Source organism: Cavia porcellus, unplaced genomic scaffold (genome assembly GCF_034190915.1).
Source record: "Cavia porcellus strain 051 isolate PalLab524CR breed Dunkin Hartley unplaced genomic scaffold, mCavPor4.1 scaffold_4, whole genome shotgun sequence".
NCBI classification, from domain to species: Eukaryota; Metazoa; Chordata; class Mammalia; order Rodentia; family Caviidae; genus Cavia; species Cavia porcellus.
In genome coordinates, this window is record NW_026947487.1 from 64,139,737 (window position 1) to 64,164,196 (window position 24,460).

The window sequence follows — 24,460 nt, forward strand, 5'->3', positions numbered from 1 at the left end:
AGAGCTGACTTGCTGTGACAGATGCAAGGTTATCCTCTTTGAAGCAGGCCTGGAGGGCTGGTGTTCCATGTGGAGGCTTGTTGAGCAAGGGTGTCTTTGTAGTTTCTGTGTTGCTGATAAGTTTCTGACCACGAGTTTCTTCGGCACAAGTACAACAGAATCAGGCAGAAGTAGGCAGATGGAGCATTCAGCAGCTGCAGTGATGTTTTGTTTCGTTTGTCTGAAAATACATTTTCCCATTGTGTGTAACCTTCCTGGAGAGCTCATCTTCCAGTGTTTGCTGAAATGATAGCATAACAAGACACTGGTCTAATTCTTACAAATGCATTTTAATGCCGTTCCTCTAGTTTAAAAAGAAAGACTAAAATTATATAAGATCAGTACTTGAGAACTTTGTGCTTAGTATTTTCTGGATTATGTTCTACTCCTGAAGCTGGGGTTAACCCTTTCACTGTTACTTTATGACGTTACATTGAGCCCAGGTGCTCCAGACAGCCATTATTTCTGCAAGGCTGCATGAGTCATTTCCTGAGTCATTTTGCAAGTTGTGACGGTTATAATCATTTTGCCAGTTTTGTCTGCTTCAGGTTCTGCCAGGTTCGAATTGCTAGGTCCCCCACTCACACAGGCAAAAGCAAAGCAACATCAGGGCAGTGTGGTAGTAAATCTTTTGTCAGCGGGATTAGCTATGGGTTGCTACCCAGAGTCTATGCTAGCTCAGTGACCTCACTTTATGATAAGCTGCTCAAAAGATTAGTAGCATCCTAGGGCCTTTTCTTATAGCAAGGCTGAGACCTGAGTCAGTCAGTTCTTCCTTTCATTGTGTTAACTTTATATGTCAGTTAGTGTATCTTTTCTCTGTTGTCTTTGTGTGTAAGGTAGAAATTATAATGTGATTCTTCTCAAAAGGAACACCTTTAAGGCTTTTTAAGTAAAATGTTAGTGGGCTGAAAATGTCCAGTGGTTGACTTTTGGTTCTGTTTGTCATAGCAGTGAAAGAGGAAGATGATTTCTCTGCCCAGAGGAAACCAAGACCCCGCCACTCAAGAGTTGGTAGAACTGAGAAAAGGGCCAGATAGCTTCTTCATGGCTTTTTGCTAGGACTCATGTGTTAAGAACATATTCTTGTAAACTTATGGGAATTCAGCTGGTTTTGAGCATAACAAGAAGACAGGAGACAATCATCTGAGTCTGGGAGTTTCTGAAGCAACCAGCAGCCTTGCTGGACCTGGGCTGCACTAGAAGTTTCTGTGGCTGCTTTTATGTGGCACTCAGAAATCAGGTCCACACTTAGCAGCTGGTTGATCAGAGGATGCTTTGGCATCTCTGTAAATCATGGTGTTAACTGCTCTGTGTTAATGTCCCTTCTGGCTCTAGAATGGTGTGATGAGTGCCCTTTTGCCAGTTCTTTGCGGGGCAGGCATCTTAGCTGTTGCATGTGTTAAACGCCTCTCCTCAGAGAGAGCTTGCCCTGCTGCCAAGCTGTGGTCACATCCCACTCCCTTTGTCAGCTTTCGCCAGCCGTTATGGCGCTTCATAGCACTCTGTGATTCCTAATGACTCGGCTATTTCACCTCCTCTCTCCATGCTGTGTCCTCTGCTCAACGCATCTTTAACTCTTGAGCACCTGACATTTTAACAGGCTCTCAGGAGTATCTGAATAAATGAATGAGCGAGAGAATGAATGAGTGGACGAATCAGTTACTACAGAGCAGAACATTCTTCCCCTCCATTGGAAGAAGCACTTGTTGCTTCTTGCCTCTGGCTTCAGGAAACTTTTTGGCAGCCAGTGAACCCAGGTGTGTCCTGGATGTAATTTAGTCAGGCTCTTCTGAATCTGCCAGGAGAGTTCCACATAATTTGGCTTAATACGCTTCTCCCCTGGGGATTTGCCCAAACTGAAGAGGTTTATTAGAACTTGCCCTCAAGAAACATGTAGTGAAACTAATGATTGAATTGCATGACAAATGACTCTAGTGGGTAGAAGGCGGTTTTCTCTTCCTTAAGGGCTTGGTCTTTATAGTAAGAACTTCTATCTTTGTTTGCCAGGTAATTACTGTCTGGCATTTGAAGTTATAAAAAAGAATAAATACATATTTAGCAATCCATGACTCAGTGAGGAAGCATCTTAACAACACAGAGTCTGAGTTCTTAAATGGAATCAAATGGGAGCAGGAAACTTGTGAAAGAGGTTGCACGCATATTCCCCCTGCTTTCCTACACACACACACACACACACACACACACACACACAAATTGTTATTTGAATAGCTTTTTTCTTTTACCCAGTCTTGTACATTTGCCCTTATATTTTGCTGCCTTTTCCTCACCAGTAATCTGACTTACAATTTCTCTACCTCTTTGCTAAGAAAACTTTCTTTAAGTGAAGAATAAAACTCTTTAACCAAATGTGCTAGTGGAATGTTGATTGTCCTGTGCTGCTGTGTGTTTAGGTCACCTGGGGAGTGTTTCCATCATGTTCCCCAGTTTGGTGGGACTTGGCGTGGTGCCAGGCTGTGGGCTATCCCCAGTGCACTGTTTCTTGTACTCATTGGTGTTCAGCTGGTCCCCTCAGGTGGTGACTGAAGATAAGCAGTCATTGCTGCCTGAAGATTTTCTGTGGGCCTCCTGGGAGGGGCGGTGGGGAGTGACTTAGGGTTGAGAACATATGGAACAGCTGCTGAGATATCAAAGAATGGATATTTTTAAATGAATTGTCCTTGGCTTTTCTGAAATAAATAACTTTGTTGTATATCTCACCTGTTATCCAAGCAATCCCACTTCAAATTTTTTATTTTGAATTAATCAAGCAATTTAGGGAAACATTTTGATCCAATTTTTTTTTTCTCACCAAAGGTGGGAGTCCTCTCTGTTAGAAGTAGCAACAGGTGTCAGTTCATGTGTATCCTCACAGAGCCTGCTCTGTGTGTAAGGATACATGGGCAGATACATCCACAGATATAGTGTCAGGGGTGTGTGTACATGGGTGCACGCATGCGTGGATGTGTGTACATAACGAGTGTTCTTAACCCTACTTTTTACACTCATCAATATGTCTGGGAATCTTTCTGGTCAGTGCTGATAGCCGTGTCCTGTTTTATCTGTTGTACAGTAACCCAAAATATGGTTGGGTCGTAGCTTTTCTTTTTATAGACTATTCTATTGGAAGCAAATAAGTACATTTTTACTTATAATTCAGGATTCTCCTGGAAAGACTTAAGAATGTAAGTCGCTTATCCATGCTAGACTATGGCAGAGTCCTCATATGCTGACAGTTGAGGGTTACTTTTTCGTCTTTTTTTTTTTTCTTCTTCTTTTTTCCAGTACCGGGGATCGAACTCATGACCGCCTGCTTGCAAGGCAGGTGCTTATGCCGCTGAGCTAAATCCCCAGTCCCCAAGAGTTACTTTTATAAATATGACTTAATCATGTAGACCCACAACTTTCTGACATGTTTTCTTTTCTGAATGGTACATGCTATAACTAAAGTGCCTCATAAAGATGTTTAATGTCTAGTGGGTAACATTAGGGAAAAAAATTTTTTTTTTGGTCTTTTTTTGAGACAGGGACTCACTATGCAGTTCAGGCTGGCCTTGAGCTCATTTTGTAGCCCAGGCTGGTCTCAAACTCGCAATGATCCTCCTGCATCAGCCTCCCGAGTGCTGAGATTACAGGTATGAGCCACCACGCCCAGCTATTAGGGAAATATTTACATAATTTTAAGAAGCAGTAATGACTCTTGTAGGCATTTATTATTATGTGGCAGGATTAAAGGAGAACTCTTAAATTCATAGAGTTTGAGTATAGCTCAGTGTTACTAAAATTAAAGAGGCGGGCCAGAGAGGAATGAAGGATTTGAAACAGTCCATTTTCCTTGAATGAACAAGCATATTACCAAACAGATAGCATCTTGTAAACTGGTAACCTTGTTGCTAAGTGAAAGATAGGTTTTCTTTTTTTGAAGTTTCCGTTGTTTTAGAATACTTAGCTATATCACCATTTTAGAGTGGCTCGTGACTATAGAGAAATGTGAAGGTCATAGGGTGGACCATGTTGAAGAATTCATTAAACTGCACTGACAGGAAAGAACAGAAAAAGGAGGAAATCTGTGTATGCTTTTTATCGTTATCTACATCAGCCAGATTAACTGATAACCACATTGAGATATTACTTCCTTCTATGCGAATAGCTCTAGCTTTTGCTAACATTCTCTGCTAAACCAAATTGCTTCTGTTAAAATTTAAAAAAATACTTCTATGTGTAGGTAAATGCCATTGTAGGTAAAGTGTAGGTGATATTATTGTACCTTTTAAAAGGTACTAAAGGGCCAGATACATGGTACAAGTGACACAAAACCTGCTGGGTAAGCATGAGGTCCTGAGTTTGATTCTCGGTACCAAAACAAAAACAAAAAAAGGCAATGAAGTATAAACACAGGCCTTTCGGCATCTGTAGATTCACTGGGATCCTTGTCCTTTGGAGCTGGTAATTAGAGATCCAGGTACAACTGAATCAGCTTGTGTACCTTCCTCTGACCCAGGCATCACATTTTAGCTAAAAGGGTAATTGTTGGCAGTTTCAGGCCAGATAAAGAAGACCCAACGAATTCCATAATTTAGGATAAGTGTACTCAAGAGATTGTTTGGGAGGTCATTTCTTCGGTTTAGCAAGTGTTTGAAAAATCAGGAGGTGGACACTTATAAGAAATGCAGTGGTTTTTATAGCAACTTCTCTTATGTGCGCGGCTATAGCATGTGCGGTACTGAACAGGTGGCATCTTTCCTAGAAGGGGGGGAGACTGCATGTGCACGGGTTTGTCTGTGAATTCCGCAACTGACTTACCAGTAGGGAAGAAATGGATAGGAGTCAAGTGGAGGTCAGATGCCAAAAGTGAATATCCTCTGTTCTGTGGAAATCAGGAAGGTGGGTGGCTGGTGGAGTGGGAAGCATGCTGTGTTCCTATCAAGTAGCCTCTGTGTCCTCAGTCCAATAAGATTGGAAATGATAGGGGTGGAGAAAGCAAGAAGGTGGCCCTAATGAAAAAGTTAGAGAAAGGATGCTCTGACTTGAGATCGGTGTATTTTATCTCAACTAAAGGTGACAGGTACATTTCTACCTGTGAATATTTCATTGTGTGTAGTACACATTATACAGAATGTCCTGGATGGGTAATCTGAAAGGCTGTAGTGTGTGAAGGTCCAATCTGAGCTGTGCTCTCAATAGCAGTCTGAGAAAAACGCTAACCTTGGCAGGTTTGAAGAGACCCTTGATGTATTTGTCTCTGAGGTAGAGCTGTCTGAATCCATCTGTAAGTTTCCTGAACCAAACTGATTGTGCAGTGTCAAGGTCAAAATAATTTCAGAATATCGTCTGTGAGGTTGCAGTCATGCTGCTGAAAAACACTGACAGAGCAAGGGTGTAATGCTTGGCTTGTTCCCTAGCAGACGTACCGGAAGAATGTCCAGCAGATGATGCAGTGTCTCATCCGCAAACTTGCTGCTCTCAGCCAGTATGAGGAAGTCTTGGCAAAGATCAGCTCCACATCCACAGATCGGCTCATGGTCCTCAAGACCAAGCCGCAGTCCATCCAGAGGGATATCATCACTGTCTGCAGTGATCCATACACACTGGCCCAGCAGCTGACTCACGTAGAGCTGGTGAGGCCCTTATCATCCTTGCCCTTTGCAGCCACGATTGTGTTTGTTTTGGCAACCAGTGCATTTGCCAGAAGTAGTGGATAAATAATCTACAAAACAGCTGAAATGTGTTCTATTTAGGCATTGCAATATGAATGCCTCTGATATGCTGGGAATTTAGCTGTAAGCAAATACCAGGCAAGACTGGAAAACAAGAGTTTTCCTCATGTTCTTCCTGAAATTAATTTTTCCGTAACCCACACAATCTTCCATTATCTTGTAGAACATTGATCCAAGCAGAAAACTGGCTCTGTTGAGACCTTGATGCTGATAAAAGCATTATTTGATAACCCACATTAAGAAATGGGGGTTAAATAGGGGAAGTAAACTATCCATTTCTTTGCATTTCCTTTAAAATTTTCAACTTGCTGGATTTGTGTTTTAGGAGCGGCTCAATTACATTGGACCTGAAGAGTTTGTTCAGGCATTTGTGCAGAAGGATCCTTTGGACAATGACAAGGTAATTAGCCTGTCTTGAGTGCAGTACTTAAACTAGAAATGCACATCGTTAATCTGTGATGATGGGTGTTAGACCTTGTTGCTGAAACTGTTTTTTCAGAGTTTAAAGTCAGAAAGGACTTTTTTCATTGCCAGGTGTGATGCATTGCATTTTTTCTGAGCCAGGTCTCTGAGTGCCTTTATAGTATTTTGATCCTATCACCAACTTTCACCCTGTCCTTCTTCCTTTTGAGGAAATTTAATAAGGCCTTTATAGCAGATCTAGATGCAGGCATTTGTTGTCATGAAGGCAGGAGATGAAAACATAATGATTTTATCAGGTTAAGCCAGAAGGAAAATAAAAAACAATGCCGTGCTCATGGTTCAACAGTAGGAGGGGCAAGCAGGACAGGATGCAGGTTCAGCCTGCGGAGCTGGGCTCTTCCCTGCTTTAACTTTTGGTTCAAGGTGAATCCCTCACGGCAAGTTTGTGGTAAAGCCCACACATAAAGAAAATAGTACAGGACACATACTGTTAAACAAGTGGTACATGGTCGAGAATTTCTATCCCAGAGCCTCAAGAAACATTTCAAATTATTAGGCAAAGGTTGTGTCACCCACCGATGAAAGTCCCCTGTGTGAGTTGAGGTAGCAGCTGTTTTCCGGCCTTAGAATAGTTTCTCAGTACGGGAAGTGAAGGATGTGTTTTGCAATAGCAGGCTGGTGGACTTCGTTGTTTGTGTCTTCTGTCAGCAGGCTTTGTGTCTTCTGGAAGGAAGGAAAGAGGGGTTAATGAACCTCTTCAAGTTTGGCCTTGAACCGCAAGATGAGATGAATGTCTTTTGCTTTTGGACAATGTGTCATTCAGCCTACTATAGACTGTGATGTTATAGGCTTCCAGTTTCCTTCTTTGGAAGATATTTAGCTTCTTGGTACATTGATGCTCCAGAATTTTGTCATACAATTTAATTTTAGGAGAAGTTTTTCTATTCCAGTCTAGTACACCTGGTCTTTCCTTGCTGTGTTGATAGCACTTAGTATTTGTACCTCATTAATGAGTCCAAGATTGTTATAGAATGTAGCCAGAACCCTTGCTCTGGATTATGCTTGTATGATCAGATCTTATCCAGAGTAGGTCAGTACATTGCAAAAGGAGGGGAAGGTACTTTTATGAGTGCATTAGAGTATATTTCTACATTTCAGCTTTTATGGGATCATCCTAGGAGATTTTGATATTTCTGTAAGGATAATCAAGAATGCCAGTGGCCCTCTCTGTCTTTCTCACTCTCATCCTAGCCATACACAGAGAATGAAAACTCCATACTCCCAAAGTGAAACCCATACACATATGCATTCTTTTTTCCTCTAACTTACCAGATCATTTTTCTTTCTTTATAGAATTGCTTCAGTGAGCGGAAGAAAACACGAAACTTAGAAGCCTATGTGGAATGGTTTAATCGCTTAAGCTACTTGGTGGCTACAGAAATCTGCATGGTGAGGAAAAGAATTTCCCCTGCCTCTTAGCTGTCAATGTTATTTCTCTTGCCTTATGTTACTTACATACTTGCTTTCTGTCTGTTGAGTCCACACATTAGGTAACCGCTCTCTGTTGTCTTTTCCCCTGTAGCCTGTTAAGAAGAAACACCGAGCACGAATGATTGAGTACTTCATTGACGTGGCTCGGGAGTGTTTTAACATTGGCAACTTTAATTCCTTGATGGCGATCATCTGTAAGTCTTCGCTGGGATTTGTGTCCTCTCTTTATGGGGCCTGTGGATATTTGCTAAGAGTATAGTTTATGAATTATTTTGAGAATTATTATTTCCTGAATTATTTCAGGAACATTCAGAATACTTTTAAGTAACCATAGTGGTGTGAGGTGTTATTTTTTTCTTAAAAATGCAAAAATTTATGGAATATCTTTAATCTATCCACAACCAAATACTTAGCTATCAGTGCTTAAAAATGAGATACTTATCTACATAAAGGATTGTAGAGTATTCGAGAAGTTTGTATATGAAGTATCAGGAAAATATATGATCTGAGAGTAAATCGTATGATTTCTTTATCAAGGTTAAGAGATTGGCTTAACACACTGAACAGTTTTTGACTGCCCTCACTGGCTGCAGACTTTGCTACTCCCGTTATACCAACTTGTGCTTTTATCTCCTGGGGATTTTTAATTCCAGAAACCCTGTTTCTTTCCATTCACTCTGTTACAATGGCTCAGGCAGTACCAAGTTTTGTTGTTCCAGTTTATAACTGTCATCTTGCTATAATCACTGATGACTAATTAATAAGTGCACCAGTTTATATGACAAATGAGATGGTCATCCTACATGTTGTAGGTGCTCTGTAATCATACTTCAATAAAAAGCAGAGTTGAGGTCAGTTTGAAGCTGAAGAGTCAACCAGAGTTAATTCAGTAATCATGATCTCAATAAATTCCTCCTTCGCTAGTCCCTTTTTTATTTTGCTTGTGCATCATTTCCCCTCTGTGACCATCATAATAATGTTGGCCAGCTACCCATGAAAATAGCCAAAAGATCAGGTCAGTCAGGGAGCTTAAAGGTCTACAATCTAAGTAGCAGAAGATTACTTAACATTTCTCTCTTTAATCATTACGAAACTATCAAGACAAACCATACTATGGGAGAAAATATCTGTAATACATAGAACTGACAAACAACTTGAATCTAAATAAAGCTTTATTGTGTGGTTTGTAGTTACCTGTGACTGCTTAGACACCATTACCAGCAGAACATTCTGCAGGTGTGGCACAGGCCCATGTGCCTTACAGTGCCTAGAACATTTGCTGTTCTTTCCTTTACAAAAAAACAAAACAAAACAAAACTGGTTAATTTTGCTGAAAGTTTCTGGGCTGAGGAAAAAATTTGCAAGAAGTTATAAATTTGGAGTGTATTACTTGTTAATAATTTGTAGCACTCAGTTACTTATATTTAGTAATGCACCCTATTCAGGGCATAAGGTAGAATGGCTTTTCTTATATCTCTCTTTCAAACTTCTCCTCCCCGTCATACATGTTCAATGGGAAGCTGGAATGAATATGAGTCCAGTCTCACGGCTAAAGAAGACTTGGGCCAAGGTGAAGACTGCGAAGTTTGACATTCTTGAGGTATGTGACACTGTTTGCCTGTTAATAATGTTTTAGACCCAGAATGTGGAATTCTTCTGTGTTAGAAGAAAAAACCTTACAGACCTAAGAGAAGGAAAGGGGTTTGAACTAGATGGGAAAATAAAAATTTTGGACTAGTACTTCTATAACCAGAGGGGACTATTTTGGGATAATAAACTGCACAAATGCTGACATTATAACCCAGAATAGACCTGGGGATCTGAGCAGCAGTTTTACTCCCCAGTTCCTCCTAGCTTCTTTTATTTATCTGTAGTGCGCTGGAGAAGAGTTCCTCATTCACCCAAAATATGCATTCATTGTTTCAGCAAATTTAGATTTCCTTTTTTTTTTTTGGATTGGTACCGGGGATCGAGCTCACAACTGCCTGCTTGCAAGGCAGGCGCTTATGCCGCTGAGCTAAATAACCAGCCCCTAGCTAAATCCCCAGCCCTGTTTTAGCGAATTTAGTTAACGTACGAAAAATTTTTCTCATGTAATTCTGAGGGTAGTCAGAATTGTGGCACACGGGTATGTGCGTTAGAATTAAATTCATCTCCATGTGACCTCAATGTGTTGGTGCTTTCAGTCTGCTGTCTTTGGAAATAATAGGCATTGTTCCCCAGGTTTTCCTCTAAATTGAGAATTCTTGTTAGACATTGTGTGATGCTTTATTTAATATATTTATTTTCCTTTTTGCAAAATGGTTCAGTTACTTTTGAATGATTTATTATAAAATGCAAAGAACAAGTTCACTGCCAAGTGTCAGATCAGTATACATGGATAACCATCCCCGGCCCATTGGCTTTCAAATGAAACCAAGAAGTTTTTCTATTTAAGTCTTTCTTAATAGTTCTAGATCTGATCTCGTAATTAGCCTAGATAAATTTGATTTAGGTTTAACATCATCAAAGCTGACATCAGCTTTTAAGAATAAATCCAGTGTTGGGAAAGAAAACATTTATATTCTGCTGTTTTGCATGCTTCTGTGTAGGAAAGGAATAAATAGTATTTTTAATGAGTTTCCACACTTACTTAGAATTTTTATGTATAGATAAATGTAAGATTGTGTAAACTTTTACAGGTAAGATTCATGGCTAATATTCTGTCTTCTGCAGCATCAAATGGACCCTTCCAGCAACTTCTATAATTATCGAACAGCTCTTCGTGGGGCAGCTCAAAGGTCTTTAACTGCTCATAGTAGCAGAGAGAAGGTGTGTGCTTAATGTAGTGTTTTTCATTATATAATTGCCTTATTTATACTGAAATGAGATGCCAGCTAAATTGCTGAGTTCCTTTTATATATTCAGATTGCAAAGAAGTATATACTATAGAAGTCTCATCCCTTCCCACACAGGGAAGAGGGATGTTAGAGGAAAAGATAAGAGTGTGGAAAAGGAAACACAATTTGATGTGCAACATTGCAAATCTATATTGTTGTATTATTATTATATTACTAAAATTATTCTAGAGTGTGTCTTAGTTGTGTTTCAAGCAATAAATTAAGTCATATGTTAAAGTGACAAATAACATTAGTGAGTAATTTGGTTTAATGGAAAAATAGACACTTAAGCTCTGCAGAAGGTGGCTGACTTAATATAACCTTTTCTCCTAAAAGAATTAGCTTACCTCCCACAGTTAAGTCATTTATTTTCAGAAAGTAGGTTAGTTACTAGAGCATTAGCCCTGCTGTTACTAATTGGATATGCAGGTGGCAGGGAAAATTACAAAGATGATGCTCGAAAAACTAATGATCCTCTCTATTTCTCTCTTACTCTTATACAAGCTAATGGTGTCCCACACCTACCTTAATTTTGATTTGGAGGGTCCTTATTTTGTGCATTCTCTTAAGTCACAGAAATCCAAACTTCTTTTGCTGTTGGGTTTATGTAGGGGTTGCTGATCAGATGGGGATTATCCATGATCAAATGAGAAGCTGAAGGCTGTGTGGCTTTTTCTTGCATCTGGGCATAAGGAACAGGGCAACAAGATACCCATTAGTTATTAGTTATGCTATTACTAGTATTATCCATTAGATATTAGTTATGCTTCCAGCAACCCTTATGCAGCCATTTAGATTTAGAATATCTTTTGGGCATTCATGAATGTAAAAATCATGTAAGGAGTAACCTCTGCCACCCAGAATTTATAATCCAGCTAAAGGCACATGGCATGAACTTAGAAGTTTAATTATCACTCTGAGGGTATCCTTGTGATCACGCCATGCATCTCACAGCCCAGCACCGAAGACTACATGTCACAGAAATAAACTTCTCGCTTTGAAGCTATTATGACACACAAATATTGCTTCTTGATTATAATTTTGTTTCCATTTCCATGTGGTTGTCATATAAAGATGTATCTTTATTATAAGTGCCAATGCAACTTGAATAGAAGCACAGAAGCGGGCAGTGGCAGTGTGTAGATAAATGGGCATGGCTGTGCTCCAGGAAAGCTCTACGGCCACTATAATTTGAATTGTGTATAATTTTCATGCATCATGAAATAGTATTCTGTTTTGGTTTGTTCCCAGCCACTTACAAATGTAAGATGTGTGGTTCCTAGGCATAAAAAAGAAGGCGTGGAAATTCCATTTTGCCAGCTCCTGGTTTTTGCCACAAGGGCAAATCATGGAGTCACATTAAACTGATGTCTGGCAGCACTGTTACTATACCTGCTTAATTGTAACACAATAGAGAATTAGCCAGTAACATTAGGAGAAAGCCATGGCATCCTTACTACTTCAACTCAGAGACAGACAGATGAGAGAAAATGAGCAAAAAGTATATTCAAGCCATAGTGGTACATGCCTGTTATCCTAACACTCTGGAGGGCTGAGACAAGAGGATTGTAATTCTCACAATTTACAACTAAAGGTTATTTTTGGAGATCAATGAAATTAAAATAAAATAAAAGCTTGTTATCTTAAATGCCTTTAGAGGGAAGTCTAAATTTCTCTCTAAATGTGAATCAATACTTAGTATTTTTGTATGTGAGCCAAAAAGTATGTTTTCCATTTGTTTGGTATAGAAGTCACAAGTTTAGGAAAAGATCCAAATCATGACCTTGGAGCAATCCGACAGACCCACAACCTGTGGTTAGTGCATTATTTGCATTTTAGGAAATTTTAGATCTGAAGATATGTTGGCATTTGAGAGAAAGTGAAAGCTACTGTATGTGAGCTCTGTTCTTTGTTGCAGGTTTAGTAGAATTTAGGAGGTATTCTTAGAAATTATTATTTTATGCTAGTTAGTTAAATATCACTTCATCAGACCAAAGACTCGGTGCAGAGAAGTGTTGTTAAACACGGTTCCTTGTTTAAAGTCACTGCATTTAATTTACACATTTGTATTCCTCCTTCACTGTGGCACCTCTTGTAGCATTCTGTTTCTTTTTTTTTTTTTTTTTTTTGTCTTTTTCCTTTTTATCGGTACCGGGGATCGAACTCACGACTGCCTGCTTTCAAGGCAGGCGCTTGTGCCGCTGAGCTAAATCCCCAGCCCCAGCATTCTGTTTCTTAGATGCCTTTCCATGACCACAGGTGCCAACTTGTTCCCTCATCACAGGCCAGTTTTGCTCAAGAGGAAGCTTGTAGCAACTTAACCCTGAGCTTTCACATTATCTTAAGCAATGCTTTGAAGGGTAAAATGAAATCATTAAAAAAAAGTTCATCTGAAATGTAGACATCCAAATAATATAGCGATATAAAATGTAGCCAAGAGAAAGGTCTCATATTTTAAAATCTTAGTGCTTGCAGTGATAACTATCCTATTAAGACTTAACTGCAGGGTGTGGTGGCTGAGGCAGGAGGATTGCTATGAGTTTGAGACCTGCCTGAGCTACATAGTCTCAATAAAATAAAATATATTTAATCATAACTAGGTTTCCAAAATAAAAAGCAAGAGTTCTGTGAGGCATTTTTTCTCTTTCATTAGAATTACAATTGTCAGGTATCATCACATACATTGAGAATATTCAGAGAAGCTGGACATGGTGGCACATTCCTGTAATCCCAGCACTCAGGAGGCTGAGGCAGGAGAATCGCCTCAAGTTCAAGACTACTTGAACTATATATATGTGGGACTTTATCTCAGAAAGCTGGGGGAAAACCCCACGACAAAATACACATACAAAAAAAATATAAAGGGGAAAAACTAAGAAAACCACTTGTCTGTCTACTTTCCAACACTAGTTGTCCTTGCCATGAATCCTAGGCAGAATTGTCTGACGGAGGAGGCTGATATTGTGTGTTGTATACAGAACACTGTACCGTAATTCATTGTGACCTCTTATGCAAGTCAAAATTAATGTTGTTCATTAATCCTTTGCACTACTTGATGCCCAGACAAACCAAAATCTTTTGTTTTCTCTAGATAGTGATACCGTTCTTCAGTCTCTTAATCAAAGACATTTATTTCCTCAATGAGGGCTGTGCCAACCGCCTTCCAAATGGCCACGTCAATTTTGAGGTGAGTGCGCATAGGGCAAAGGTGTCTTTTGAGCACCCCAGGTTGGCAGCCAGTGCTGATTCTGCAGCTGCAGAACAAATTTTCTCTTCCCCTTCTCTGCATAAGAGATTAACAATACCGAGTAGAACACAGTGGCTGCACTGTTTTTATTATTCATCGATTGAGGGAAGTTTAATACATTCTAACCTTGATCTAGCCAGCAAATAGAGTTTTATTAAGAAAAGATCTAATTTAGAGGTCGAATACCTAGAAGGAAGCCTTTTTACATGGAATTGTCTTTTCCACACTATTTTTGGTGATCACTTTTACAATTCTACTCTTTGATCATCTTCTAGAAATTTTGGGAACTGGCCAAACAAGTGAGTGAATTTATGACATGGAAGCAAGTGGAGTGCCCTTTTGAGAGGGACCGGAAGATCCTGCAGTACCTGCTCACAGTGCCTGTCTTCAGCGAAGATGGTGAGCTCACCCAGATGGCACTGCCCCACAGCCCGAGTCCATACTACGGGACAAATGCTTAGCTCCTGAGAAAGTGTGAGGCCAGTCCACTGGTCCGTTCCACTTGAACAGTTTTTTTATGACACAGAAAATGCTATGATTTATTCCTGAATATTTCTACTTAATCTTCACCCATAAACAGTGTGTTTCCATGTTGAACATCCTTTAGAATACGTCATTTGCAAAGCGTCGGGCATAAACGGACACTGATGGAAGGGTTTTGTTCTCCTTATTTGGACTTCTTCAGTGGTGGATCAAAAAGGTGTTTTGTGTTTTGTTGGTAGTCAGGGTAGTTTCGGAGTGAGGGAGGACCAAAACAGTAAATGGCTATGCTACTCCTTCCTATTTGAGAAAGGAGGGAAAAGTCTTGGCCTATTAAAAACTAGGAAAGTAAAGGCAGAAAAAGTGATTATGTACAGGGAAAAAATCACCAGAAGAGACTTTGTAAAGGACTTACAGTTATATTCTACTGATTTGCTAATCCTAACATTTTGGGATGGTGATTTCTCATGCATGATTGAGAGCATTTATAATTATGAGGGAAGATCATTTTCAATTAATATTGCACACAACAGAGGAAACGATTGCTTTTAATCTCTAAATAAGATTAATAGTAGCCTTTTAAATTTTTAGGTGAAGATTCTTTCTGATTTAGAAAAGAAGAAAAATATAACTAGAAAGATGGAAAATTATCCTGAGATTAAGGGATTTTAAAAACCTGAGTGTTCTAGAAAGAGACCGCTACCTGTTTCTTTGTAAAGGACATAAACCTGAATGAATGACAGTGTTATGTGGTTTAGGTAATAGAAGCCTTTTGGCTTTATGACTTTTTAGTTCATTAGGTGGCCTTTTGACCTAAACACCCTGGCTTGAGTTTTGTTGAGACAGTCAAAGTGCTCTTCTGTGTTCTCGGTTGTCATTTGATCTTAGGGGAGTGTGGTTTTTTGTGGTTGTGGTGTTGTTTTGGCACTGGGATTGAGCTGGAGTCTTCACAGTGAGCATTCTCAGCCCTTTTCTTTTTATATGTTTTATTTTGAGATAGTCTTGCTCAGTCATTACACTGCCCAGTTGGGCTCAAATTTGCAGTCCTTCTGCCTTATCCTCCCGGAGTGCTGGGACGGCAGGTGTGTGTCACTGCGCCCAGTTAAGGAATGTGTTTTGCCAGAGGCTGGGCTCACGTTGAACAGGGGACGGAGTGTGATGGGTACTGTGTTAGGACAAGGCCCCATTCTTTCTTCTAATGCATTCTTTCTTCCCCCAGCTCTCTATTTGGCTTCGTATGAGAGTGAAGGACCTGAGAATCACATAGAGAAAGACAGATGGAAGTCTTTAAGGTGGGTCTCATTGCTCCTTGTTGCTGTGCATGTCCCGAGGAAGTGTTGGTGTTGCTTGAAAAAAGCCACCGGCATTCCTCGGAAGCCCCTCCCAGCCTGTTTGGGAGTCCCCTGCGCTTCATCCTCTGTTGACCAATCTTTGCAGATTAGAATTCCCCTTACCATCATTAAAGTTTATTGCCATTTATTTATTCACTGACACATGTACAGCGAGTCTGTTCTTCTTTCTTGCATTATGTAATACAATGAAGTGAAATTATTTAAAAAACTATTTTTCTTTGTTTTTGATCAGAAATTCAGACCTTATTTGTGAGTAGTTCTTCTAATCCAAACATTTTATTTGACCTAAGGGAAAAAAATAAAAAATAATGTAGTGGTTAACATGGGGACCAGTTCAAGTTGATAAAGTTGGCATCACTTGCCAATTAGATCAGTCCCCTTTTTTTGTTTGAGAAAGAGAATTGAGACTTTAAATATACTCTGGAGTTTTTCCAAGTTTTAAACTTCTGCTGTTCTAGTAATACTTTCAAACAAAGCCTGTAAGCGTTTGTAGTATTTTAAGCATTTAAGATACTTTAGTAGATAAAAGTAGCCCAGTTGTAGTATAAGACACTGTAATCCAAAATGCTATCACTGTATTTCTCCTCAGACACTCTGGAAATGTAGACCTTTTTGAACATGGTTGACAAATACATTTTCCCTTCTTCCTTTTGTAGTTCCAGAGTCATTCAAGAATTTTCATTATATTTGATGTTAGGCTAACTTCTTAAATCTACAGTATACCAGATTCTGTGTGATTTTAATAGTTTTTACGGACAATTTAGATCTTATTTGTACCTCTCAAGGAGGGATGGGGCACAAAGGCATTGGAATTACTGCCCCTAGAATAAATCATCAAAATGGTTTCTTGTACCCCTAGGAATAAAGAAGATATAGCTAATGCCCAGAGGATTAGGAATATAATAGTTTTATTAGGTTTGTTCCCAACTCCTCAATCTATTTTTTTTTTTTTTTTGAAAATTTGTGCCTTCTGTTGGCACCTTTCAATTGAAATTTCGTATTGTTTTTGTATGAATTAAAATTTATTGTATTCTTGGGGCTGGGGATTTAGCTCAGCGGCATAAGCGCCTGCCTGCAAGCAGGCAGTCGTGAGTTCGATCCCTGGTACCGATAAAAACGAAAAAGACAAAAAAAAAAAAAAAATTATTGTATTCTTCATTAATGTTCATGTGCAATTGTAGACCTTTGGAGTACACATCTAGCTGTGTATAAAAATTCCTTTAAATTACCAGTTTTAGATGAATTTTGCCTTCCATATTGTTCTGTTTAAATCCTCATTTTCGGCTTTTTAAAAAATATTATGTTAGGTGAGGCTACAGACACCCTAGATAGTATTACTTGTCTTGTAGATTAAAAAAATTAATTAAACATATTTGCATTGCAGAATGACACTTGGTTATCCGCCTTACTTATAGGATCCAGACATACCTCTAAGTCTTTTTAAACTGTTAGTCTTTTATGACACACCTATTGATGAGTACTTAGATTGGAAAGGTTCATAAATCCAAGGTTTTGGTAGTAAAAATTGAAGATTGAATTACATAATCTCTTCCTATATCTCTACGAACCCCACACACAGGATATAGTGGCATTGGACATTTGACTGGTTGAAATGTGAGATGAAGGGGCTGGGGATTTAGCTCAGCGGCATAAGTGCCTGCCTTGCAAGCAGGCAGTCGTGAGTTCAATCCCTGGTACAGATAAAAACGAAAAAGACCAAAAAAAAAAAAAGAAATGTGAGGTGAAAAAGAAAGGGCACCAGCTTACATTCAGACAGGAATCCAGCAGTCTGGTGTCACGGTTATACTCCAAGGTGCTCAGTAATAACGCTTGTAATGAAAGTGGGTTGGTAAATGTTATATAAGGAAATAGGTACATAAGCACAGTGAAGATGCATCCTTTGGCAGAAGAGGCTGGCTTCCATGTTAATGTACTTTCCTGAGGAGGCCTTAAGAACACTCTCCTTCTCCACACCCTGCCTGTTCTCCTAACACAGTTCCAGGCTCCTGTCTGGCCAGTCTCCCAAAAGGAGAAATTTATGTGTATGGAAGGTGGTCTTCCTCTCTTGTCCCAAGCTGCAGGTCGTTTTGTGCAGTGTTTATTCTGCCCTACATGTACAGTCTGGCATGATTGCTGCTTGTCAACCCCTGCTTCCTGGGGTGATGGTGGTGATATTGAGTCACTGTAGGTATTGTTGGCTAAGACATAGCAATCATAAGTGGATAAAACAAAGAAACTGGGGTAGTATAATTTGAAAACCACATGATAAGTGGCTACTAAATGTTCTAGAAGCATATTGCCTACCTGAAGTCTTATCTACACATTAGCTTTGGAGACAAAAAGATCTTTGTACATACACATTTTTCCTGCTGTCCCTAGATCTATCACTTGCAAGTACATCAACGACAATGGCGCAATACTTCTGAGTTCAGACACCTTTCCGGTCACTGACAATTTCATTGCTCCCTGTGGTTATAGGAAGTGTTGCAAAAGATGCTTTTATCTACTATAAGAAGACTGGCACATATCTGAAAACTTTTTGTGAATGATCTCTGCCCTTTTTTTGTTTTTTATTTAATATAAAACCACTCAAGGTACAGATGTATCAGTAAACAAAATTTTTATTGTCTACATTAGTAGCTATTTAAGTGGCTAACAATTTTCCTAAATGACCAGGAAGACTTCAAAGCTTGATTTCCACCTCTCTGGATATTTTATTTTATTTTATCTTATTTTAGTCAGTCTCGCTCTGCAGTTCAAGCTGGCTTTAAACTCACTTTGTAGCCCAGACTGACCTTGAACTCATGACAGTCCTTCTACCTCAGCCTCCCAAGGGCTGGGGTTACAGGCATGAGCCATGACGCCCAGCAGCCTCCCTGATTTTAGTGATGAGAAATAATTTAAAATCCAGAAAAGATGCAATTAGTATTAGGCAAGTACTGGGCAATCTGACTTGACTCCTAATACAAATAGTCTGCTGCCTTCTGTCTTACATGGTTCTCTATCATCCAGGTCGAGCCTCTTGGGCAGAGTTTAACACATGGGACCTGCTGCTGCTGCTGCTGCCGCCGCCGCCACTGCTGCATCACACAGATCCTGCAAGTGCCGGCTTTTGTCTTCTGGCATCTAGAACTACAAACAACCAGGAGGACTCTGTAGGCCTCAGAGAAAGCTCACTCCAGTGTAATGGGAAGCCCATTTCCCACAACTGACAGACTGACTGATTTTTTTTTTGTGTGGGACTGAAATGTTCACTGAAGACACTTGAGAAAGAATCCTCTAAAGATCCCGGCGCAATGCCTGATTCATCTCCTGGAATTTCCACGTGAATCACAGCTCAGCACCGGATGGAGTTTTCTTTTGTGTGTGTGTTTTTATTTGGTTGAACTTTTGCTGCTAATGGGACTTTACCCAGCTGAGTGCTGGCTCTTGGGAAGCCCATGTTCCTTTGTTAATTTAAATGAAAAAGGGAGAGGAGGGAGGGGAAAAAACCCCTAAGTTTAGATCCCAGACCCCCCACTCGCAGCTTTGCTGGAGCGGGGAACACTGACTGGCTGAGGACTTGACTTTCCTTTAGTGTGTACTGTGTTGTAAATTCCTCTCCTCCCTCTTCCTATGAGGTTTTGAGTTGGCTGCTGGTTAGCAAACTCCTTTTTACCCATATAAGTTATTTAATATAAAAATGAAGCTCAACACTGTGGTAGGAAAATAGCCACTAAGGGAAAAAAGAAAAGCAGAGCTTGTGGTTGTCGGACTGCTCACCTCCCTAGAAGGAATTTTTGTTTCCTTTGCCCTTCTGAGCTGTTTACAACTGACCACTGTGTTCTGCAGATGTATTTTTCAGTACTTTTGTTACTATGTTTTCCATAACACCTGATTTTTTTCTTGTAAATTTAAGTGATCTGACTTTGAGGGTCCTGGAAAAACCCATGGCATAATCACAATTCTTTTAAAAACAGACTGTTAATTTTCATACCTTTTGGAGTCTGTTGGTGACTATGTAAACCAAGAAGAAATTGGAAAAGTTGCCTCCTCCCCCATAGCAGTGAACAAAACCCTGAAAAAAAAACACATTGCTATTGATCAGTGATTGATTTTAATTGTGAAATAGTTCACCCATGTTAAACATCTAAATAGGTCTGTAGTGCTCTGCAAACAGCCGTCGTGTATATTTACTCTAGGAGAAACTGTAGAGTAGTAATCTGTGCTGACGAAAAAGCAAAACACCGTGTTCCAAACAGATGTACTTGTGAACTTCATGACACGGTTTCGAGAAACAGAGCATGTATGTGTGCTGCGCGTCACCCCAGCAGGCCTAAACTGGCTCCAGTTGTCCCTTTACCACATCAATATATTTTACACTCTGCGGCCAAGAGTTGTGGTGTCTTTTTTATGGATGGGATTGGTGGGTGGGCTGGTTTTGTAGTCATAGTACTGCAGCTCAACATCAGTATGTCCTGCTGGGGGTTTAGCTCAAGGACAGAAGTGCCTGCCAGGCAAGTGCGAGGTCATGTGTTCAATTCCTGGCAAACCACCCCCCCACCACCACCAAAATCAGTATGGCCTGAAGGAATATGTGCACAGACACTGATTTTCTAAAAATGAGTCATTGTAAACATTGGTAAACAGATTTCCCTCAAAATGAAACCTAAGAGACTTAAAAGCTAGAGATCATAAATGCCAGCCCAATCAACCTATTTTCTGCCACTAGAGAATAGCCACTGAGACAGAGTCCTAGAGGTATAATCTGCCTGACACTGGCCATCACCATGGTAATAGCCAGCTGGAGTTTATTTTCTTTCCTAGCATTAATTTTTTTTTTTTAATTTTTTTTTAAATTTTATTTAAGGAGAAAAGAAAAAAAAGCAGAGAAAGGGTACAAGTTATACAGATTTGCAGAAAAAAAAATGAACAGTAGGAAATTACTAGTTAATGGATTACATATTGTCATCTTAGAAATAATTGTTCAAGTCACAAAATTAAAGCTTGTAAAGTGGACATTCCATCAATGATACTGCAAACAGTTCTGTTCAATGATCCAATAAAACTCTGTGATATCATTTTCTATCTTATACACTTAAATATACATGCAGTTATATAGTACAGAGCACTTTCTTTTCCTCTCTTTTGTACAATGACTATTACACATTTTGGGTTTCATTGCTCCCATGGTTCTTATTACTTTTTTGGAAGAGAGTAAAACCAAATGTGACATAACAGAACAGAATCGGTCAAGTCAAAAGGGTGGACATAATAGATAATGTGAAAACATAATACAAGGTGATCAACAATGGTTACCATAATGCCTCCCACTATCTCTAATAGAATTGCCTATATTGTTAGTTACAATACAATTGAACAAAACTGTAAAGAATAAAACCGACAAAACCAAAACATTGGAGACATTGTAGGTCTTCAAAAATAGATAAAAGTCAATGAGAATGGGCGTCATAATGAATCTCATTATCTTCACAGCTGATGCCTAAATTTTCGAACCTGATACTATCCAGCAAAACAGAATGGGGGAACATCAGTTAAAAACCAGATGGTGAGAGTAATACAGGGCTTTAAATCGAGGTAATGGAAAGTCAAAGTGGGTTACTATAATATATCCTGCTATTTTTTTCCTTTAATTAAAAGGATAAAAATAAAAAAGTAAATAATGGAGTGGAGATTGAGATAAAAGAGGGCATAACAACGAAACAGCACAGATCAAAACATAACCATTTAAGCAGAATAGTGTTTCACCACCAGATAATCCTGACCTAAAAGTAGTTACCATATTATCTCTTTCCTTGAAATCCTTGAGTACAACTTCGTATACTGTAGCATTAAGTATATCAAAACAATGTAAAACCATTCAAGAGAATGACAGCATTACAGAGTATTTAGAATCGACTAACAGAAAATGAACAATGGTTTCTGTATAATCTCCTTGTCTTTAAAAGGTTTTTGCTTATACTATCATACATAATAAAATCCAGTAAGATACAACCTATTTGGACCATTGGAGACAGAAGGACAAAAGCTAGATGAGACTTCAAAACAAGATGATACTAAATCAGTATTACCTATTAAGATGTCATTTTCTCCAAAATAGCTGTTCCTATCATCCAATCTTCTCTGCCTCATTTCTGTTGAGCTCTTATTCTGTCAGTAGCTGTCAGTTTGTCTTCTTCACTTTGTTCTCTGCTCCATTCGTTGTGGCCTCCATTATTTCTGGATTCTTTGTATTTTTCTTTTTTTAGAATATCCTGCAATACTCTCTGTAGAGTTGAATTGGTGGTTGCAAATTCCCCCAGTTCCTCTTTATCCTGGAAGCACCTTGTTTTTCCATCAATTTCCAGGGACAGTTGTGCAGGATATCTCAATCTTGGCTGGAGATTATTATCTTTCAAAGCTTGAATTATTTCCCCCCAAGCTCTTCGTGATTTGATGGTTTGTGCAGAGAAATCTGCTGTAATTCTGATGGGTGCTCCCTTGTAAGTGGTCTGCTTCTTGTCTCTGACAGCTTTTAATATTCTGTTCTTGTATTGAATTTCTGGAATTTTTATTATTATATGCCTGGGTGTTGCTCTGTTTGGGTTGTAGGTAGCTGGGGTCCTGTATGCCTCATACATCTGAGTATCTTTACCTTTTGCTAAATTAGGAAAATTCTCCTGGATTATTTCTGTGAGTAGCTTTTGTAGTTCATTTGTTTGTGTCCCTACTTCTTCTTTTATGTTCTTAATCCTTAAGTTATGGCTCCTCTTATCATCTTCTTGTGTTTGTATTATTGCTGTTTGTTTCTTTGTTATTTTTAAGAAGTTTTTCATTTCATTCTCCCATATTACAATTCTGCCCTCCAGTTCAGATAGTCTGTCCTTAGTTTCTTTCAAGCTGTTATGCCAGTCTTCGATAGACTTCTTAGTATCTTGGTAGTCCCTTTGAACCTGCTTCACGTATTCTATGCTTTCCCTGTTTTCTCCATCAAACACTTCTCCCCTCTTTTTCTGTTCTTCCATTCCACCATCTGTTTTTTCTTGGGTGGTGCTTAGTATTTCTCTAACTATTTTGCATACTTCTAGCTTCAGGTCGTTGATAACTTCATTCCTGAATTGGTCTATGAGGCTCTCTATATGGCGCCTTATGTGTAATGGTGCGGTGTCTGTTATTGCCTGTTTCTCAGAATTGGGGGCCGAGGAGCCTTTCTTGTTGCTGCCTCTTCCCATATTCTCTGTTCCTTATGTATGCAAGCTTATATGAGAGGCCTAGCTTCTCTCTCTGTCAGCCACAGCCTGATCGAATTGCGCCGGTTAGGTGTTTCCACTCACTGCTGCACACCAGGCAGCCTACGCGGGGGCCCGCCCCTCCCGGCCTCCGTCAGGCTCTGGGATCTGGGTTGGGCCAGCCTACGGGGTCCGCCGGCAGCGTCACGCAGGCCAGGCACTTTTCACCAATCCCGCCCGACAGGGGAATGTGTGGCTGGAGTCGCCAGCGCGCCCTGCTCCCGCAGGACTGCCCGGGCCCAGAAAGTCCGCTGGAGTCAAACTGTGGTGGAGTGTCAGTTTCTCTCACTCACCTCGCCACAAGTCAGAACATGCCTCCCTGCCTGTCCTGTTTTCGACTCCGTTCACAGACTCCCGTTCTCAGAGTTTCCGTGCGTCTCTCTCCTTGCCGAGCCGATGTAGAGGCAGCCAGCCACCGTGCGGCGGGAAACCCAAATGGCGTGGGGTCCAGCCTCAGCAGCGAGGCTTTTCTGTTCCTGTTTTAGCACCAGGACTGCATTCCGAGTTGGTTTCTCTCAGCCGAGTTCGTTCCTGAGTCAGCAGAGCATAACTCCACCTGCTTATGTCTCTTTAGTCCGCACCATACCTGGCTTCTGAGCCTAGTTTTCAGAGAGCCTCCGGTAGTTGCTGTTATCTGTCCGCCATGTTCTCCCGGAAGTTGGAGTTTATTTTCTAATTAGGTCTCTTTGGGGAAACATGGTAATATTTGCTAGGTACTTTCTAAGTATATGGCACAGAGTATGTGATCATCAGCCTCACTTTTAGGTATGGAAACAGGACTATAATTAATCATAAATTTTTTCAAGGCCAGATAGTGAATGTGAAGGCACAAGGATTTGAACTAGACCTTCAGATTCCAAAGTCTGTTTTCAACCACACCATGAGGGGCTTTTCAGCTTCAGCAGTCTTCATAGAGTTTGGGGATCTCGTTTACGCGTAGACCAGTGTTGCACCCCAGACCCCATGGCTGCTGGTCTTGGGCCCTGGGTAGAGTAGGGGCACTCTTTCCCATTGGGACCTGATTTTGATTTATGGGGATGTGTGAGAAGTGCTGCAGAATGGCCAGTACAACTGAAAGATTTATTTTCCATTGCTTGAGAGCATCAGAAGGGGGCATGATACATGAAGGAGGGGCTGCAGAGGAAGTGCCAGGATTAGGAGGCGGGATCCTAAATGGGCTGTATGGAGGAATTTCTGGGAAAAAGAAGTGGGGCAGGGTGAATATTTGGGATTGGCAAGCGTGAATAATTCCAGTGGGCCTTGAGCAATTGGGGTGATGATCTCCAGCTGCCTAGTACCTTGGCTGGAGTGATTCAGGACAGGAGAATTGCTGCTCTGGTATGTGACAGATAAAGGAGAGAGAGGTGTGGACTAGGGGTTAGTTAGGTTGCATCTCCAGGTACACTGCAGGTTGACACTTTTACCTCCTTGGACAGCCCTATGAATGTCCACTCAAGACTTTCAGTAGGGCAAAGCCTTTTAGAGAAAACACAGACATAGGATGCGTGCAATTCAACAATTCCATCTCTTTTCTCTTGCACTGCCTTTCCCTGAACTCTGCCAT

At 40.1% G+C, this 24,460-nt stretch overlaps 1 protein-coding gene across 10 annotated transcripts in view; it reads left to right on the forward strand.

Moving 5' to 3' along the window:
* Rasgef1b (RasGEF domain family member 1B) overlaps positions 1 to 20,001 on the forward strand; it is a 596,806-nt gene extending 576,805 nt beyond the window's left edge. For 8 of the 10 annotated variants that reach the window (XM_063247194.1, XM_063247200.1, XM_063247199.1 and 5 more), the window contains 10 exons: positions 5,442 to 5,657; positions 6,082 to 6,156; positions 7,533 to 7,628; positions 7,762 to 7,864; positions 9,191 to 9,270; positions 10,386 to 10,481; positions 13,641 to 13,736; positions 14,072 to 14,195; positions 15,496 to 15,568; positions 18,641 to 20,001. In XM_063247194.1, the coding sequence (XP_063103264.1) occupies positions 5,442 to 5,657; positions 6,082 to 6,156; positions 7,533 to 7,628; positions 7,762 to 7,864; positions 9,191 to 9,270; positions 10,386 to 10,481; positions 13,641 to 13,736; positions 14,072 to 14,195; positions 15,496 to 15,568; positions 18,641 to 18,665 (984 nt within the window). In that variant the 3' untranslated portion in view covers positions 18,666 to 20,001. The other 2 variants (XM_063247195.1, XM_063247201.1) reach the window with 2 other exon arrangements.
* The last annotated feature ends 4,459 nt before the right edge of the window (positions 20,002 to 24,460 follow it).